This window comes from Cherax quadricarinatus, chromosome 63, assembly GCF_038502225.1.
Source record: "Cherax quadricarinatus isolate ZL_2023a chromosome 63, ASM3850222v1, whole genome shotgun sequence".
Lineage (NCBI taxonomy): Eukaryota > Metazoa > Arthropoda > Malacostraca > Decapoda > Parastacidae > Cherax > Cherax quadricarinatus.
The window spans coordinates 11,634,901-11,651,743 of record NC_091354.1 but is presented as its reverse complement, the minus strand read 5'-3'; the positions used below and the strand labels follow the sequence as shown (position 1 = coordinate 11,651,743).

Here is a 16,843-nt window from a genome sequence, read left to right as displayed (position 1 = left end):
ACTGTGTGCTGCAGGATTTTTTTTATGTGGTGCACACTGACCATACAGACCCATTCTCTCATATGTGGGCCTACCAGCTTTCTTCTGCTTGATTTGAAGCCGCTAGAATTATTGAGTATATACATGTATACGTCTGAAACATTGGCTCGTAAGACGTATATATACGACCAAAACAGTCAAAGGGTTAAAAGAGGGGGTTGGGATATTGGCAGTTTGAAGGGATATGTTATATATCTTTATATATGCTTCTAAACTGTTTTATCTGGGTGCCACTACAAAAATAGTGATTATGTATAAGTGAGGTGAAAATGTTGAATGATGAATGGAAATATCTCCAATATACAATTATGATAATAAAATACACACAAGATTAAAGATACATATTATTATTATTATTATTATTATTATTATTATTATTATTATAATAATTATTATTATTACTATTATTATAATCAAGGAGGAAGCACTAAACCAGTAGGATTATACAGTGCCTGTGGGGGGTTTGGAAGGTATTCAGGGTTAATTCAGGGAACTGGAGCACAGATCCAGTTCCCTAGATCAAGAGCCCCTCACCAGCATCAAGGAACCTTCCTTGAGGGGTATTAAAGAGTTTGCAACATAGTTCTATTTAGAAAAATGCCGTAAGAACACACAGGCATGCACACACACGTACACCCACACCCACCCACCCACACACACACACACACACACACCCATACATAGCTTTAAGATGAGGTATGACAAAGCTCTCGAAGCAGAGAGAGAGGACCTAGTAGCGATCAGTGAAGAGGCAGGGCCAGGAGCTGTCTCTCGACCCCTGCAACCACAATTAGGTGAGCACACACACACACATGGGCGATGGCATGGCATGGGCGAAAGGGACTACTTAGTAGGAACAATCCAGTCTGAGGGACATAAAGTGATAATTGCAGTAATGTACAACCCGCCACTGAACTGCAGGAAGCCAAGAGAAGAATATGATGAGAGCGACAGAGTAATGGTCGACACACTAGCCGAGGTGGCCAGAAGAGCTCACATGGGGGGAGCAAAGTCACTAGTCATGGGTGATTTCAATCACAAGGAGAATGACTGGGAAAACCTGGAGCCCCATGGGGGTCCTGAAACATGGAGAGCCAAGATGATGGATGTGGTACTGGAAAACCTCATGCATCAACATGTTAAGAGAGACTACCAGAGAGAGGTGAGGATGAGCCAGCAAGACTGGACCTTGTATTCACCTTTAGCAGTTCAGACATCGAGGATATCATGTATGAAAGGCCCCTAGGAGCTAGTGATCATATGGTTCTGTGCTTTGACTACATAGCTGAGCTTCAAGTGGAGAGCGTAGCAGGAATAGGATGGGAAAAAACAAACTACAAAAGGGAGGACTACTCAGGCATGAGGAACTTCCTGCAAGACATTCAGTGAGAGAGAGAACTGACAGGAAAACCAGTACAAGAAATGATGGACTATGTGACAACAAAATGCAAGGAGGCAGAGGAGAGGTTTGTTCCCAAGGAAAATAGAAATAGTGGGAAGAACGGAACGAGTCCTTGGTTCACCCAAAGGTGTAGGGAGGCAAAAACTAGTGGTACTAGAGAATAGAAAAAGGTACAGAAGACAAAGAATTCAGGAAAATAAAGAGATTAGCCAAAGAGCCAGAAATGAATATGCACAGATAAGAAGGGAGGCTCAGCGACAATATGAAAATGACATAGCATCGAAAGTCGTCTGACCTGAAGCTGTTGTACAGCCACATCAGGAGGAACACAACAGTCAAGGACCAGGTAATCAGACTGAGGAAGGGTGATGAGTTCACAAGAAACGACCGAGAGGTATGCGAGGAGCTCAACACAAGATTTAAAGAAGTATTTACAGCGGAAACCAGGAGGACTCCAGGAAATCAGAACAGGGAGGTACACCAACAAGTGCTGGATGAGGTATACATAACCAAGGAGGAGGTGAAGAAGCTGCTATGTGAACTTGACACCTCAAAGGCAGTGGGACCAGACCTCTCTCTGTGGGTCCTTAGAGAGGGAGCAGAGATGCTGTGTGTGCCATTAACAAAGATCTTCAACACATCCATTGAAACTGGGCAACTCCCTGAGGTATGGAAGATGGCAAATGTAGTCCCAATTTTTAAAAAAGGAGACAGACATGAGGCATTAAACTACAGACCTGTATCACTAACGTGTATAGTATGCAAAGTCATGGAGAAGATCATCAGGAGGAGAGTGGTGGAGCACCTGGAAAGAAACAAGTGTATAATCGACAACCAGCACGGTTTCAGGGAAGGAAAATCCTGTGTCACAAACCTACTGGAGTTTTATGATTGGTGACAGAAGTAAGACAAGAGAGAGAGAGGGGTGGATAGACTGCATTTTCTTGGACTGCAAGAAGGCCTTCGACACAGTTCCTCACAAGAGGTTACTGCAGAAGCTAGAGGATCAGACACACATAACAGGAAAGGCACTGCAATGGGTCAGAGAATACCTGACAGGGAGGCAACAATGAGTCAAGGTACATGATGCGGTGTCAGAGTGAGCACCTGTGACAAGCGGGGTACCACAGGGGTCAGTCCTAGGACCTGTGCTGTTTTCGGTATATGTGAATGACATAACGGAAGGGATAGTCTCAGAAGTGTCCTTGTTTGCAGATGATGTGAAGTTAATGAGGAGAATCAAATCAGTCGAGGATCAGGCAGGACTACAAAGAGACCTGGACAGGCTACAAGCCTGGTCCAGCAACTGGCTCCTTGAGTTTAACCCTGCCAAGTGCAAAGTCATGAAGACTGGGGAAGGGAAAAGAAGACCGCAGACACAGTATAGTCTAGGTGGCCAAAGACTGCAAACCTCACTCAAGGAAAAAGCTCTGAGGGTGAGTATAACACTGAGCACATCTCCTGAGGTGCACATCAATCAGATAACTGCTGCAGCATACGGGCGTCTGGCAAACCTAAGGATAGCGTTCCGATACCTCAGTAAGGAAACGTTTAAGACTCTGTACATCATTTACGTCAGGCCCATACTGGAGTATGCAGCACCAGTTTGGAATCCACACCTGGTCAAGCATGTCAAGAAATTAGAGAAAGTGCAAAGGTTTGCAACAAGATTAGTCCCAGAGCTAAGGGGATTGTCCTACAAAGAAAGGTTAAGGGATATCGACCTGATGACACTGGAAGACATGATAATGACATATAAAATACTGCGCAGAACAGACAAGGTGGACAAAGACAGGGTGTTCCAGAGATGGGACACAGAAACAAGAGGTCACAATTAGAAGTTGAAGACTCAGATGAATCAAAGGGATGTTAGGAAGTATTTCTTCAGTCATAGAGTAGTCAGGCAGTGGAATAGCCTAGAAAGTGACGTAGTGGAGGAGGGAACCATACATAGTTTTAAGACGAGGTTTGATAAAGCTCATGGAGCAGAGAGAGGATCTAGTATCAATCAGAGAGGATCTAGTATCAATCAGGAGCTATGACTCGACCCCTGCAACCACAAATAGGTGAGTACACACACAGAGTAAAGCATGCAACACATCTTACCAACTTACTTCTTCACACGACCAGCACAAAGATTTCCAGGTGGTCCTGCACGATCCCAATCTGGAGAAGCTAGTGGGTCATAACGCCAACTTCCTGAAGAAGTGCTAGGCAGGTAGAAGGATTCTTGGTCTAATGATACAGCAGGGGGTGACTGTGGGTTGGGTAACACTAAGGGTGGGGAGAGTGGAGATAATACAGTGGATATTGCTGAGAGAGCTACTTGAAACTGTGATAACTGCTGTGCTGGGTCATAAGCTGCTACAGAGGTAGACTGTGAATGTGAAGTTTGCAACTCATTAGGCGGGGACTGTGATAATGATGACTCCGTGGATGACAATGTGGATGGAATGACTACTGATGGGTGAGAGAGGGGCAAATGTGATGAGGAATGAGAGGAAGGTGTAGCTGTGGATGACAATACAGTTATAGGCTGAGTCCCTAAAGACGAATTTGAGATGGATGTGTTGGTTGTAGACTGTGATGTTAAGACTGATGACTCAGATGATGGATTCCAAACAGATGACTGTGAGGGTGACAACAGCAAAGATTCTGCTGGGGGAGAGCTTGACTGAAGATACTCTGATGTTGGAGACTGTGGATGAGGGCAATCTGTCGAGGAAGACTGTGACTGGGACCAAACTGTTATTGAACCTGATGATGTAATCACAGTGAGTGGAGACTGAGTAGGAGATGATGAAGCAGAGAGAGAATGGGTCGAACTGAAGGTATGAACCACATTTGAAAGAGATTCTAGGGTTGGGATGATTGATGTCGAATCTGCTTCAGCCAATGTGCTCTGAGACTCCATGTTGACTGTATATTATGACCTGTGGAAAAATATTCAATATCAGTATAGTATTACATTAGACAATGTATACATATGTGAATGTTAGCAAAAATGCATATTATTTATTCCAATAATACATGATGTACGTAAAAAAAAAAAAGTGTTCTTTGCCCCATTTCAGCTCTCTGACACTAAGAATGCAGTAAAAAAGTTATTACAGTCAATGGGGAAGACCTACTGCCATCCCTTGCCACCCCTGCCACCCTTGTCCCAGCCTTCGGTTCATGTGTGTCAAGGACCATTCTCTGCTATGTCTGTGGACTGAGTTTAGATCTTTTAATTGCCATATCTTGTATCTACCAAGCAATCATGGCACCCAGTAGGCACAGAAGTGTTGCTGAAAGTGGCAAGAATAGGTTTAAGCGTTTAAGTCTAGGAGTTATGAAGAAAACTGAGATATTAGACAAGCTTAAGAGTGGCTCATGTGTGGTGGATATAGCGAGGCCCTACGGCCTTAATGAAACATCAGTTCATACAATTAAAAAGAGCGAGGTGAACATACGAGCCTGTGTAATGAATACCCCAGGATGTCATCTCATGAAGAGAATGACACGTAGATCACAACAAGTAAATAAAATGGAAAACTTGTTGCTTGAGTGGACCGAAAAAAAAAAAAACACTTAATATGAACTTAATTAGGGAAAAGGCCTTACAGTTGTTTAAAGCAGCATGTGATAAGAAAGGAATGCCTGAAAAAGAGTGTATGTTTAGCACAGGCTGGTTCCACAACTTTAAGTTGCATAATAAGTTACATAATATTAAGTTTTCTAGTTAAAGTGCTTCTGCTGATCATACAGCAGCAAGCAATTTCCCTGCTGAATTGCAGGAAATTACTTCTGAGGGTGGCTATGAGCCACATCAAGTGTTTACTGCTGACAAGACAAGTGTCTTTTGGAAGAAAATGCCAATAAGAACTTTTATCAGTCAGCATGAGAGAAGTGCACCGGGCTTCAAGACAGCAAAGGATCACCTCACCTTGCTCCTTTGCAGTAATGCAGCAGGTGATTTCAAGTGTAAGCCCCTAGTTATTTACCGCTCTAAGAATCCTCGGCTTTGAAAGGTGTAGATAAAAACACCTGACACCAACAACCACAATTTAAGGTGAGAAATACTATTACGTATTTCTGTCGTGTTTTTGTTAGCAGGGGAAGACCTACCACCGTCCCCTGCCACCCCTATTACCACATTCATTCATACGTGTCCAGTTCCATTGTGTCTTAGGAGCTACCTGTGTTTGTGAATTTTGTTTTGATATTTTAATTGCATTATCTTGTATCTGCCAAGCAATCATGGCACCCAGTAGGCATACCAGTGTTGCTGAAAGTGGCAAGAAAAGGAATAAGCGTTTAAGTCTTAAGAGTTAATGAAGACAATATTACTAGTTTATACCTAGTTGTACTTTAGTTCATTCCAGCACAACACATAGACAACATCAACTTCATTATGTGTAGTAGTGACTATACTCTATATGACCAAAATACTCTAGCTATATACTTATCCAAGCTTCCCACCACTACAGACATCAGTACTAGAACTCAACACATAACTCAGGATATAAATAACCATAATTTAAACCTAGAAGATGATTGATCACGTTGGCCCTGATCTAAACCTCCATAATCTGACACCCAATCAAAACCTATTGGAAAGTAACTGCCTTTATTACACAGCATCACAAGCCAGCACTATCCTAAACAATGCTAAAAGCCTATCAGTACTTAACTACAACATCAGGTCCTTAAGCAAACACTATGATGACCTCCTGGCACTCCTTGAATCACTAAAGACACCCTTCTCCTGCATTATTCTTACTGAGACCTGGCTTAAGCAGGACACAATAGATATCTACCCTCTACCAGGATACACAGCAATTCACAACTGCAGACCAAACCAAGTTGGGGGTGGTATTGCAATCTATAACTCTAACCAATTATCTTGTATTAGCACCACTTGCTTTAGTGATGAATATGGGGAATACATTTTTGCTAATTTTACTGTAAAAAAACTTAAGACACCTATAACAATCGGTGCCATTTACCGGATACCTCACACTAACATCCCAAATTTCAGTGAGAAATTAAAGTCACTAATAACAAACAGACAAATGAATAAACACCACCTTCTCTTAGCTGGAGACTTCAACATCAACCTTGGCTTACTAGATGATCAGCCTGTAACTGATTTCATCAACAATATGAACAACACACTTCTCATACCAACAACTAAACCAACCAGGCTCACTGAGACAAGTGCAACCATAATAGACCACATATGGACCAATATACTAGCCCCCCTTAAATCAGGGATAATCACAGATAGCACTACAGACCACTACCCTACCTTCCTCCTGACAAACATTAATAAACCACCACTTGAATACAACAAAGTCTCATTTAGACTCCATGACGAGGCCTCAATAAGGAAGTTCACAACTGACCTAGAGATTGTTGACTGGCCTACAGAATTCTCCAAGGCCAATGGTATTGATGACTGGACAGACATTTTTCTTAACAAATTACTTAGACTATACAACAAACATTGTCCTATAAAAACGAAACAGATCACAAACAAACGGCTTGGTTGCCCATGGCTAACCAGCACCATTCTGAAATCCATTGACAAGAAACACCAATATGAAAAGAAATATAGACAGGGCTTAATACACAAAGATATTCTTAAACACTATTCATCAGTTCTCACCAAAGTAATAAAGAAAGCCAAACAACTACACTACTCCAGTAGATTCACAGACACTAGAGGAGATATAAAAAAGACCTGGAAAACACTCTCTCAGATTCTAGGGACCCACAAACTGAAAAAAACCAAGAATTTTGTCCTAACTAAACCTAATGAAACGCCACTACATCCCACTGACACAGCTAACAAGATAAACGACTTCTTCTCAACCATAGGATCTAATCTTGCCAATAAAATCCCACATACTAATGCCCATGCCGGGGACTACCTAGATGGGAATTTCCCAAATTCCTTCTATCTTGCACCAACTGAGCCCTCGGAAGTCACCGAGATTATAAAGTCACTTAAAAACAACTCAGGGAATCTGTCTAATGTCCCACCATTACTGTACAAGCGAGCAGCCCATATCCTTTCGCATGCTATTTCATTACTTTTTAACAAGTCACTAGAAACTAGCACCTTCCCGAAACTACTCAAGATGGCAAGGGTTACACCAATACATAAAGGTGGTGACCCTACAGACTTAAACAACTATAGGCCAATATCAAACTTACCATTGCTATCCAAAATCTTTGAGAAACTCGTGCACAGGAGACTATATTCATTTATAACAGCACAAAACATACTCAACCCCTGCCAATTTGGATTTAGGAAAAATAAAAGCACTAATGATGCAATCATAAAAATGCTAGATCTGCTTTACACAGCATTGGAAAATAAGGAATATCCACTAGGAATTTTTATTGACCTAAGAAAAGCTTTTGACACAGTAGACCACGACATCCTACTCCACAAACTTGACCATTACGGTATAAGAGGCCATGCGCTTGCTTATTTCAAATCTTACCTTACTAATAGGCATCAGTATGTTACCATTAAAGACACAGCATCAACAACACGGCCACTTGATACTGGAGTTCCACAGGGAAGTGTCCTTGGTCCCCTGCTCTTCCTCATATACATCAATGATCTTCCAAACGTATCCCAACACCTGAAACCCATTCTCTTTGCTGATGACACGACTTATGTCATCTCTCACCCTAATCTTCCCACCTTCAACACCACTGTTAACGAGGAGCTGATCAAAATATCGACTTGGATGACAGCCAATAAACTTACGTTTAACACTGACAAAACCTACTACAGTATATTATGTTTGGTAGCAGAGCAGGAGATGCACAAATTAACATTAAGATCGACAACACTCTAATTACCAGACATAATGAGGGCAAAATCCTAGGCCTATACCTTGACAACAACCTGAATTTCAGCACCCATATCCAACACATAACCAAAAAAGTATCCAAAACAGTTGGGATCCTCTCCAAGATACGATACTACGTGCCGCAAAATGCCCTTCTCACACTATACCACTCACTTATTTATCCATACCTCACCTATGCTATTTGTGCTTGGGGATCAACTGCAGCAACACACCTAAAGCCAATAATAACCCAACAAAAAGCTGCAGTAAGAATAATCACTAAATCCCATCCCTGGCAACATACCCCCCCACTCTTCATAGATCTAAACTTACTCCCTGTTCAGTACATCCACACTTACTACTGTGCAATCTACATCTACAGGACCTTAAACTCCAATATCAACCTTGACCTAAAATGCTTTCTTGATAGTTGTGACAGAACCCACAGGCATAACACCAGACACAAACATCTCTACGACATTCCCCATGTCCGACTAAACCTTTACAAAAATTCAATGTATGTCAAAGGCCCAAAATCTGGAACACCCTACCTGAGAACTCTAGAACTGCAGACACATTCATCACCTTCAAAACTACCATTAGAAAACATCTTATCTCCCTGATAAACCCCATCAACTAACTACACGAATACCACCTGGTGGTTCACACTTACACTCACTCACCCATTTGACCATAAACAGAAATATTAATCTCAATCTTAAAATAATGAATCCTATGATACTCCAATACTGAAACTATGTACTGTGCCAAAACAAAAGCATTCACATTGCTAAACTCACAAACTAGTATTTAGTCACTTAGCCATAATACCAACTTACCTCATAATTTGTAATATTTTAAAATAAAGAACTAAACTAAGTCTGCCCGAAATGCCTAGCCATGCTAGGCATTCTAGTGGTACACTCGGTAATCATTATTTAACTACATGTAAACCACAGAACAACCAAATTCTGTAAATTCAACATTGTAATCTTTATAGAGAATAAACTTTGAATTGAATTGAATTGAATTGAATTGAATATTAGACAAGAGATAGACTGAGGCCTGACTTATTGATCTGACTGATTTACTAACTGACTTGACTCATTGACAGAATTTATGTACTCGAGTACAACCACTGGCTTCAATACCAGAGCCTCTACAATCCACCTCAGCCAAGTAGGGCCACATCATAACTCTCCACTTTCTTCACAATCATCGACAAACACCAACGCCCACAATTTAAGGTAAGAAATATTATTATTTGTGTTGCATTTGTAGTCTTCAGCAGTAAAAACATAACATATCATGACAATGAACCACAATTACATATTCACTTTCATTTTTGTAAGATCTGTTGGTCTAAAAAAAGTTGTTTGGCTTTTTGGGGGCTCACAGGAACGTAACCCTATTTTTCCCTTAAGTTCTTCAGTTTATCTAACATGGATTTACCTAATACCTACAGTGTTTTCAGGAACGTAACTACAGTGGACCCTCGCATAACGATCACCTCCGAATGCGACCAATTATGTAAGTGTATTTATGTAAGTGCGTTTGTACGAGTATGTTTAGGGGTCTGAAATGGACTAATCTACTTCACAATATTCCTTATGGGAACAAATTCGGTCAGTACTGGCACCTGAACATACTTCTGGAGTGAAAAAATATCGTTAACCGGGGGTCCACTGTACAGCATAATATAACGGCCCACTGTAAAAATTTTTATGAAGGATAAATTGAATTATGTTGCATCCTATACAGTATTACAAGTGGGAAGGTGTCGCAAAAATTAAAAAAAAAAATGATTTTTTCTTATGAAATGATAATGTTTTCCCGATGGTAATGACACCAAAAGAATGAAATTTGATGGAAAACTCACAGAATTATGCTCTCGCGAAGTTAGCGACCTTGGCAATATTTACGAATCGGCAATTTCGCCCACTTTGAGCCCTATTTTTGGCTAATTCCGTTGTTCCAGTCAACCAAACTCATAGCTATTTCTTTAGAACTCCATTTTTTTCTATCAATTGAGTACAAGAAACTGCCTATTTACCGATTTCAACTACCCATTAACATGGTCAGAAATTTGCAATTTGGCCAATTTCATGAAAATTAAAAAAATATGATAATTTCAAAATAGGGTCTAGAATGAACAATGCAGACATTCCTGGATCTAAAATAACATTTTCTTTGTTCATCAATCACGTCTCCAGGCCCCTCTGATATTACTCTTGCTTTCTATTTTGAGTTTTTTTTTTCAAAACATAAAATAGAAGATTTACTGATATGCAGACTACTGCAATATTGTAATAATTGTATAAATAATGTCAACCCATTCATGGCTGCATATTAGAATGGCTGCTTGGACATTTATTGGAAAATACGTCATTTGTTTACTTTTGAACATCAGCAAAAATCAAACATTTCCCCTACTTTGAGCTCCATTTCAAGGTTCTTTTCATAGTAAAACCAATCAAAATCACCTCTACTTCTATGTTTTCCATTCTATCAAATGAGACCAAGAAAACGAGAATACAACCATAAATACTATACGAAAATAGACCACAAAGTCGGCATTTTAATTAAAAAAAAAAGGGTCGGAGTTTATTTTTTCTCATTATGCACTGCGTACTGCAGGATTTTTTTATATGGTGCACACTAACCACACAGACTGATTCTCTCACATGTGGGCCTACCAGCTTTCTCCTGCTTGATATGAAGCCGCTAGAATTTATGAGTACATACATGTCAAAAACGGTGGCTCGTGAGATGTCTATATACGAGCGAAACAGTCAAAGGGTTAACTAGTCTCTCCCATTTAAAAGAAACATTCTTGCTACCACTAACTCTCAATGATGTGAAGCTTCAAATAAAAATCAGATACACTGTATTTATGACATGCTGTCATTACAGTAAACTTCAGGTTTTTAGGCATCTTAAAAGTTGCCTTTGCTAATGTCCAGAAGGAATGCAGCAGACCCTCGGTTATTGGTTGTAATCCATTCCAGAAGGTCGGCCTAAAACCAAAAAGGCTGAAAACTGACATAATATTTCCCATAAGAATTAATGCAAGTCCAATTACTGTAATCCATTTCAGACATTCAAAAATATTAGCAAAAAAAATACATTTTTTAAAGATTAACTAGAGTTTTACATACAGAAAACAATGAGTACAATCATTACTTACCTTAAAAATTTGTAGTCTTAATGCAGGGCAAGAGGCGAGTAGTATTTATTTGTGGAAAGTTAGTACAGTGGACCCCCGGTTCGCAAAGTCATCGGTATCCGATAAATCCGGTATCCGAAGCATTATATCACAAAAAATTTGCCTCGGTTCCCGTTACAAAACCCGGTATGCGATACGATTCGTACGAGACGTGTCCACGTGTGGCCTGAACTGCCCCATGTGTGCCAGTGTTTACAAGCCAGCCAGTGTGCGCGCATCTAAGGATACATTCAGTACATTCCATATTATCCATATTATCACTGTTTTTGGTGCTTGTTTCTGTAAAATATGTCACCATGGGCCCCAAGAAAGTTTCTAGTGCCAACCCATCGAGACCAAGGGTGCTAATGACTATTGAAATGAAGAGAGAGATAATTGCAAAGTACGAAAGTGGAGTGCGTGTGTCGGACCTGGCCAAGTTGTATAGTAAATCCCAATCAACCATCTCTACTATAGTGAGCAGGAAAATGGCAATCAAGGAAGCTGTTCTTGCAAAAGGTGCAACTGTGATTACAAAACAGCGATCGTAAGTGTTAGAAAATGTTGAGAGACTGTTATTGGTGTGGATAAATGAAAAACAGATAGCAGGAGATAGCATCTCTCAAGCGATCATTTGTGAAAAGGCTAGGCAGTTGCACGAGGATTTAATTAGAAAAATGCCTGCAACTAGTGGTGATGTGAGTGAATTTAAGGCCAGAAAAGGTTGGTTTGAAAGATTTAAGAATCGTAGTGGCATACATAGTGTGATTAGGCACGGTGAGGCTGCCAGTTCAGACCAAAAAGCAGCTGAAAAATATGTGCATGAATTCAAGGAGTTGAATTCAAGATATGTTGTGTGACATAAGTCCAGTGACTCTCAAGCTGGTCCTAGTGGCATTAAAAGAAGAAGGGAAGTAACCCCGGAAAAGGACTTGCTACCTCAAGTCCTAATGGAGGGGGATTCCCCTTCTAAACATTAAAAACTTCAACACTCTCCCCTCCTCCCATCCCATCAATCATCACCAGATCTTCATTAAAGGTAAGGGTCAATTATTCTATTGTGATTATTCTATTATTATTATTATTATTGTTATTGTAATTATTCTTGCATTAAACTTAATATTTCATGTGGTAAAAGTTTTTTTTTCATACTTTTGAGTGTCTTTCACGGACTAATTTGATTTCCATTATTTCTTATGGGGAAAATTGATTTGCTTTCCGATAATTTTGCTTTATGAAGAGCTCTCAAGAACGGATTAATAACGTGAACCGGGGTCCACTGTATAGGCAGCAGTAGATGTAGGTACAGTACACGTATGCAGACCCCCCCCCCCCCCCGGGCTACACTATACAGCCATATTATTACCATAATGTTCACTGAGTTTAATTGTTTCTAACAACTACAGGTCCGCCATCACAAATCCGGCAATCAGTTATTCGGTTCCTTCAGTTATTCGGCACTAATTTTGGCTAGCATAATTTCAAATTTCCAGGGTGGCCACCTGCTGGTACCGTTTGGTGGCGCTACTTGCTGCATAAGTCTTTCCAATTTCTTTTTCTCCATTTATTGTTTTAACCTGCTTACTTTTAGCCCTAGCCATGGTTCCAATGAATAAAAGAAATGCTTCTCATTATGTAAAGCACCTACACAGTACATTATCCATTAAAGATAAGGTGGCTTTGAAGCCACTGTCAGTTGCCATGAGCTGAGTCTCATGAAGCAGGAGAACATGCTTTATTATTACGCTAATATCAACACTACAGCTTATTTGCCTATCACAATTTGTCTAATATGATATAATAAACAATATAAATAATATAAAACATGTTAAATACCCCAGAATGAATAATATTTGGCATAACACCGAGCAGTTCGACGAAGGTATGAAGAGGATATGGTATACAAGTAAACCATACCCCGGCCAGGATTGAACCCGCAGTCAGAGAGTCTCAAAACTCCAGCCCGTCGCGTTAGCCGGGGGAGGGTTTGTTTGCAATCGTGTCATTACGATTTCGTGAGTCATGTATACAAGTACCTTTCTCCTATCCCTGTCTTGGTGGCTTATATTAGAGAAAACGGAGTATAGTACAGGGCTGTGATATACACTCGTACTGCACCATAAACCTGAAACAAAAAAGTTATTTTCTCTATATAGATTATCACACGTAGCAGCATATGTGTAGAGAACTTAGGATAACCCAAAAAAAGTCAATGTGGCTTATTTCTAGTACCTGGCTTGGGTTAGCCATATATGATTTTTGGTAAATATTTGATTCCCAACCAGGGTAGAAACATTAGATGTGTTTCTTTACACCTGTTGTCTATGTTCACCCATCAGTAAATGGGTACCTGGGTGTTAGTCGACTGGTGTGGGTGTTATCCTGGGACACTGACCAAATTTTCTTGAAATACTCTGCATAACAATTGACTTTCTATATAGTAGTATGTCACTGATGTCAGCTAGGCCTGTATACCTTGTACATGTACATGTAGTATATTATTATTATTATTATTATTATTATTATTATTATTATTATTATTATTATTATTATTATTTTCTCAGTTGTTTGTTGGGTTATCTTATTCAAACTTGGGCAATGTATGATGGAAAGATACTTCTTAACTTACACCAAAAATGAAAAAAAATCAGACCATCAATAGCGGAGTTCACTTCTCAGTCATTAGCAGCCGCTTAGCGGTATATTTTTGTATGGTTTTTATGGTTATATTCTCATTTTTTCGGTCTCATTCGATAGAATGAAAGATATATTACAGAAATATATATGATTTTGATTGTTTTCATGACGAAAAGTACCTTGAAATTGCGCTCACAGTAGCGAAAATGTTCTATTCTTTAGCGAAGCTCAGGAGTAAACAAATGACGTCATCATCCAATACCTGTCCGCCTGCCAGTCTAAATTCCAGTACGGAGTCAAGAATGGGTTGACATTATTTGTACAATTATTACAATAATGCAGCAGTCTGCATAACAGTAAATCTTCTATTTTTTTTGTGAATAAAAATTCCAAATGGTAAGCAAGAGTAATATAAGAGGGGCCTGGAGACATGACTAATGAACAAAGAAAATGTTATTTTAGAGCCAGGAATGTCTGCATTGTTTATTCTGGACCCTATTTTGAAATTGGCATCTGTTGAAATTTGTGTGAAATTGGCCAAACTGCCAATATCTGACCACTTTACTGGGTAGTTGAAATAAGTGAATGGGCTGTTTCTTGTACTCAGTTGACAGACTAGAAGTAAGTTTATTCAGGTATACACAAATACAGTTACATAGATTATCATACATAGCAGTGTATGTATAGAGAACTTAGATAACCCAAAAAAGTCAGACAAAGTGACTTATTTCCAGTACCTGCCTTGGGCTTGCCATATATGATTTTTGGTAAATATTTTTTTTCTCGGTTGTTTGTTGGGCTATCTCACTGAAACTTGGGCAATGTATGATGGAAAGATGCTTCTTAACGTACAACAAAAATAAAAAAAAAGGACAATAAATAAGGGAGTTCACTTCTCAGCCACTAGCCGCCTCTTTGGAGTATATTTTCGTATGTTTTTTATGGTTATATTCTCATTTTTTTTACTCATTTGATAGAATGGAAGATATATTACAGAAATAGACATGATTTTGATTGTTTTCATGATGAAAAGTACCTTGAAATCGAGCTCAAAGTAGCTGAAATGTTCGATTTTTGCCGATGTTCAATGAACTTTGTGCAAGTCAAGTTGGTTAATTGTATTAAGTGTATTCTAACCTAACCACTCTGTAATCCGGCAAACTCAGTAATCCGGCACACTACAGGTCCCAATGATGCCGGATTTGTGATGGAGGACCTGTACCTAGATATGAAAATGTTGTGATAATGGGAGACTTCAACTTTAGACAAATTGATTGGAACAATATGACAGGAAATCTTGAGTCTAGCGACTTTCTTGATACGGTTTAGGATTGCTTTTTAGAACAGTTTTTGACGGAGCCAACTAGAGGAAACAATCTGCTTGACTTGGTTCTTGCCAACAAAGAGTCACTAATTAATAATCTTGAGGTTAATGATGAGTTTGGGGAAAGTGATCACAAATCACTTAGTTTCAATATATCATGGAATCACCCAGATAACTGCAATCAAATCTCTGTCCCAGATTTTCACTTGGCCTACTTCATGGGACTGAAAAATTACCTGGGGGGTCTAAATTGGGATGTTCTGACTATCAGTCAGGTAGGTGATCTTGGTTGCCAATATGACGTTTTTCAGAGCATACTTCTAGCTGCCCAGACAACTTTTGTTCCGAGTAGGGAAATTAGATCTAACAAAAATGATCCCAAATGAATGAACAATAGATTGAAACATCTCATTGGTCAAAAGAGAGGCATATATAGGCGTATCAAAAGAGGGGATGGGCAGTTAACCCTTTCAGGGTTTTCGACATACTAGTACGGCTTACGCACCAGGGTTATTGACGTACTAGTACGCCTAAATTCTAGCGCCTTCAAATCTAGCGAGAGAAAGCTGGTAGGCCTACATATGAAAGAATGGGTCTATGTGGTCAGTGTGCGCAGTATAAAAAAAATCCTGCGGCACACAGTGCGTAATGAGAAAAAAAAAACTTTGACCGTGTTTTTGGATTAAAACAGCGACTTTGCACTGTATTTTCGTATGGTATTTATTGTTGTATTCTAGTTTTCCTGGTCTCATTTTATAGAATGGAAGACATATTACAGAAATTGAGATGATTTTGACTGGTTTTACAATGAAAAGTACTTTGAAATTCAGCTCAAAGTAGCAGAAATGTTCGATTTTTACCAGTTCAAAAGTAAACAAATCATGCCAAGCATCCAATATACATCAACTGGTGAGTCTAATATTCTTTCACAAGTGTGCTGATATTATTTATACCATTTCTACACTAATGCAGTAGTCTGCATAACAGTAAATCTTCTATTTTTTGTAAGAATAAAAATTCAAAGTGGAAAGTCAAAGAAATATAAGAGGGGCCTAGGGACGTGACTAACGAACAGAGAACTTGTTATTTTAGTGCCAGGAATGTCTTTCTTGTTTATTCTGGACCCTATTTGGAAATTGGCATCTTCTGAAATTTGTGTGAAATTGGCAAAATTGCCAATTTCTAACCACTTTACTGGATAGTTGAATTTGGTAAATGGGCGGTTTCTTGTATTCATTCGAAAGAAAAAATGGGGTTCTAGAGAAATAAACATGAATTTTGTCGAATAGTACACAGGAATTGGCCAAAAATAGGGCTCAAAGTGGGGGGAATCGCCGATGCGTAAACATCGGCGAGAACACTAACTTCGCGAGAGCATAATT

At 39.4% G+C, this 16,843-nt stretch overlaps 1 protein-coding gene across 1 annotated transcript in view; it reads right to left on the bottom strand.

The window, feature by feature from the left end:
* The window catches only part of LOC128698199 (ubiquitin-conjugating enzyme E2 Z), an 82,679-nt gene that overhangs the window by 61,167 nt on the left and 4,669 nt on the right, over positions 1 to 16,843 (bottom strand). The window contains exon 2 of the mRNA XM_053790331.2: positions 3,556 to 4,374. Within this exon, the coding sequence (XP_053646306.1) occupies positions 3,556 to 4,355 (800 nt within the window). The 5' untranslated portion in view covers positions 4,356 to 4,374. The remainder of the gene's footprint in view (positions 1 to 3,555; positions 4,375 to 16,843) is intronic.